Genomic DNA, 2,776 nt, shown 5'->3' with positions numbered 1-2,776 from the left:
TGCTGTCCATTTCTGTATTAAATAAAATCTAAGCCTTTAAGTGTCTGAACTTCCATGCATAGATTCCTTCTACTTCATCTCTCTCCCTAAGATTGGCACTTTCTGTTTTTCTTTTGGCTCTAAATGTAACAGTATAGGCATTTTTATCCTCACTACGTACTACTCTACAAACTAGCAACACTGAGAAGAAATCAAGCTGCCAGCAAAGATATGAGGCTTTCTTTTAGCATAGTGAGGAAACAAAGGGGGTTAAAGGGCATCTTTTTGTTTTTTTGTTTTTTTGGTCAAACATGCACTCAGCTTTTCATACTTGTTTCTTTTAAAAAAGGCTGTTTGTGAAAGACAGAGAGTTCCATACAATGTTCTTAGTACACATACAATTATATATAGAAATCTTTATTTTTTTTACCAATTCCCTCATTTCCATCTGATTTTGTAGCATGTCTGGACAGCATACCACCCAAATGTTAATGGAAACTCCATGCACCAGTTTGTCTACATACATTGTTAACATCAGGTGCAGTGTCTTTTCCTCTTCTTTCTGCAACGCTAACTATACTCTAGTTGTAGAGTGAGGGTGGGGTAGGGTATTGTTATGCCCTGTTGGAAAAGTATTGAACGGATGAAGGGGCTGCATCCCCGTTATAGTGCTGGGGATCATGGTTATGGTGTTCGGAGTCATAAGTGGAACATCGTCTGGTGCCCGCCTAAGAGCCAGGGTGTAGTCAGGTGGGCAGGCTGGACGGAGAAAATCATGTGGCTGCAATGGTTCCAGATCGTGGCTTTCATGTTCAGAGTGCTTGATTTGGAGGGTCATTATTTCCTCTTCTTGACTATGAGCCAGATCATTGGTGGTGTTCCTCTGTGGACTGAGTCTTCGACGGATTTCATGACGCTTATCCCTCTTATAGTAAAGTGCTGCAAAAGCAAGGATATTCAGAAAGAGTAAAGATGCACCAACAGCAACTGTAACGCTCAACTCTGTTGAATAATCCCTGGAATCTCCAGGGAAATGCGAATAAATGGGTCGGTCTCCCATATCTTCATCGTCTGGTGGTTGTGTAGGATTAGGTCGTCGGGTTGTACTTGGCCCAACCCTTGGCCCTGGTGGCCTACGTGTGACATGGAAAGGAACTTTTGTAGGCATGGTTGGTTGCATGACCTCCGGTAAGTTGTGCAAGTGGGGGACAAGCTCTAGCCAAAATGCAACTTTATTGGCACGATAGTTGTCTCGTACACGAGGCTTCAAACCAATGTGCAGATACTGCTTTTCCTTGGAATTAAACTTAGACCAGATAACTTCTTCAAAGCGGTTTGGTTTGGTGTGGATGAATTTGGTGTCCTGTGGTACTGGCTGGTTGGGATCACTATAAAACAAGGGGAAAGGAAATAGTATAAGTTGAGAATACAGCAAGTTTAGTTAAAATAAAAAGTATGACATCAGACCAACTTGAATGGTAACATTTACTATAAAAATTAAAGAGTTTCTCCTGGCAGGAAGTACTCCCATATGCTTTCCAGCTACCGAATGGTCCCAACTGCAGCCATAGATGCTCAAGACTCACTGGTACAAACTATAATTCTCTCTCTGGGATACATGTAGCAGCCTACCCTTAATGTACCTGATTTTATCCTTCTGCTGTTCTGACCTATCCCTTTTATAAAAAGCATAAGTCACTGTTCTACATTCTAATTTGTAAAGATCTGAAATTAGCTCTATTTCATAACTGTGCAACTGTGAGATCAGAAAAAGATGACGGCTCTGGAATGAGCAAATTTCAAAGCTTACAGCTTACTGTTATACTATTAAAGAGTTTTTTGCAGGAGGGCTTTGTGCCCTGTTACCCCATCATGAGGTGCTATTCCTATCCACACTCCTGTCACATAAATCCACCCACACATACACATGTGTGTGTATATATATATATATATATATATATATATACATATATATATATATATATATATATATTTATATATATATATAGACATAGAGACACACACACAAACACACACACACACACACGTATGTATGTATGTGTGTGTGTGTGTGTGTGTGTGTGTGTGTGTGTTTTATGTAGGGATATAAGAGGATATACACAGGTACTGCAAGTTCAGACCTATCATATATACTCCACATTTGCATTTGTATTTTTTTTTTTTTTTTTTTGTGGATTGGAATTATGATCTTCAGTTTCAAAAGGTACAGTCAGCTCTGTGCATAGAGGAATAAAGCCCTGACAACAACACAGGTGAACCACGTTAGACTAGAACACTGGATGTCTGTAAGAGCTGGCTGGGGAGGTTGGCAATGATTGGGCTTTGCCAGATCTACCAGCTGGAGGAATGGAGACAGCTCTACCTCACCAAATATGTGACACACAGCAGTAGCACTAGATGATTATGGAGCAGAGTTCTGAACTAGCAGAGCTCAAGTTAACACACTGAACTTAGACTAAGCAGCTGAATGGAAACTACTATGCAGAAGCACACTTCTCCTAGGCAAGAAGGGACCATGAGATCAGGGGAGCCATCAAGTGGGAGAGGGATACGGCAGGGAGGGAAGAATGCACACATGCCAGGACCAGCAAGTTGGCCCACTACATACTATATGACTCTCCCCTGGGAAAGTAGGGCTTATGGGGATTTCTCGGCAGGAACCCATGGTTATAATCAGCTCCCTTTCTGCCAAATGAGGGAAGGTACAGGAGTTATCAGGCAAAGTCCAGGAGGAAGGTAAGCAGAAGAATAAATAAGACAGACTTCCAGGAGATGC

General features: G+C 41.4%; 1 protein-coding gene across 1 annotated transcript in view; it reads right to left on the bottom strand.

The window, feature by feature from the left end:
- Positions 1 to 380: 380 nt before the first annotated feature.
- NLGN2 (neuroligin 2) overlaps positions 381 to 2,776 on the bottom strand; it is a 2,850,277-nt gene continuing 2,847,881 nt past the window's right edge. Inside the window, exon 8 of the mRNA XM_044077021.1 lies at positions 381 to 1,367. Coding sequence (XP_043932956.1) covers positions 554 to 1,367 — 814 coding nt within the window. The 3' untranslated portion in view covers positions 381 to 553. The remainder of the gene's footprint in view (positions 1,368 to 2,776) is intronic.

Source organism: Protopterus annectens, chromosome 7.part0, assembly GCF_019279795.1.
Source record: "Protopterus annectens isolate FY-2018-M chromosome 7.part0, PAN1.0, whole genome shotgun sequence".
Taxonomy (NCBI): domain Eukaryota; kingdom Metazoa; phylum Chordata; order Ceratodontiformes; family Protopteridae; genus Protopterus; species Protopterus annectens.
The sequence above is the reverse complement of the archived record's forward strand: the minus strand, read 5'-3'. Positions and strand labels throughout refer to the sequence as shown.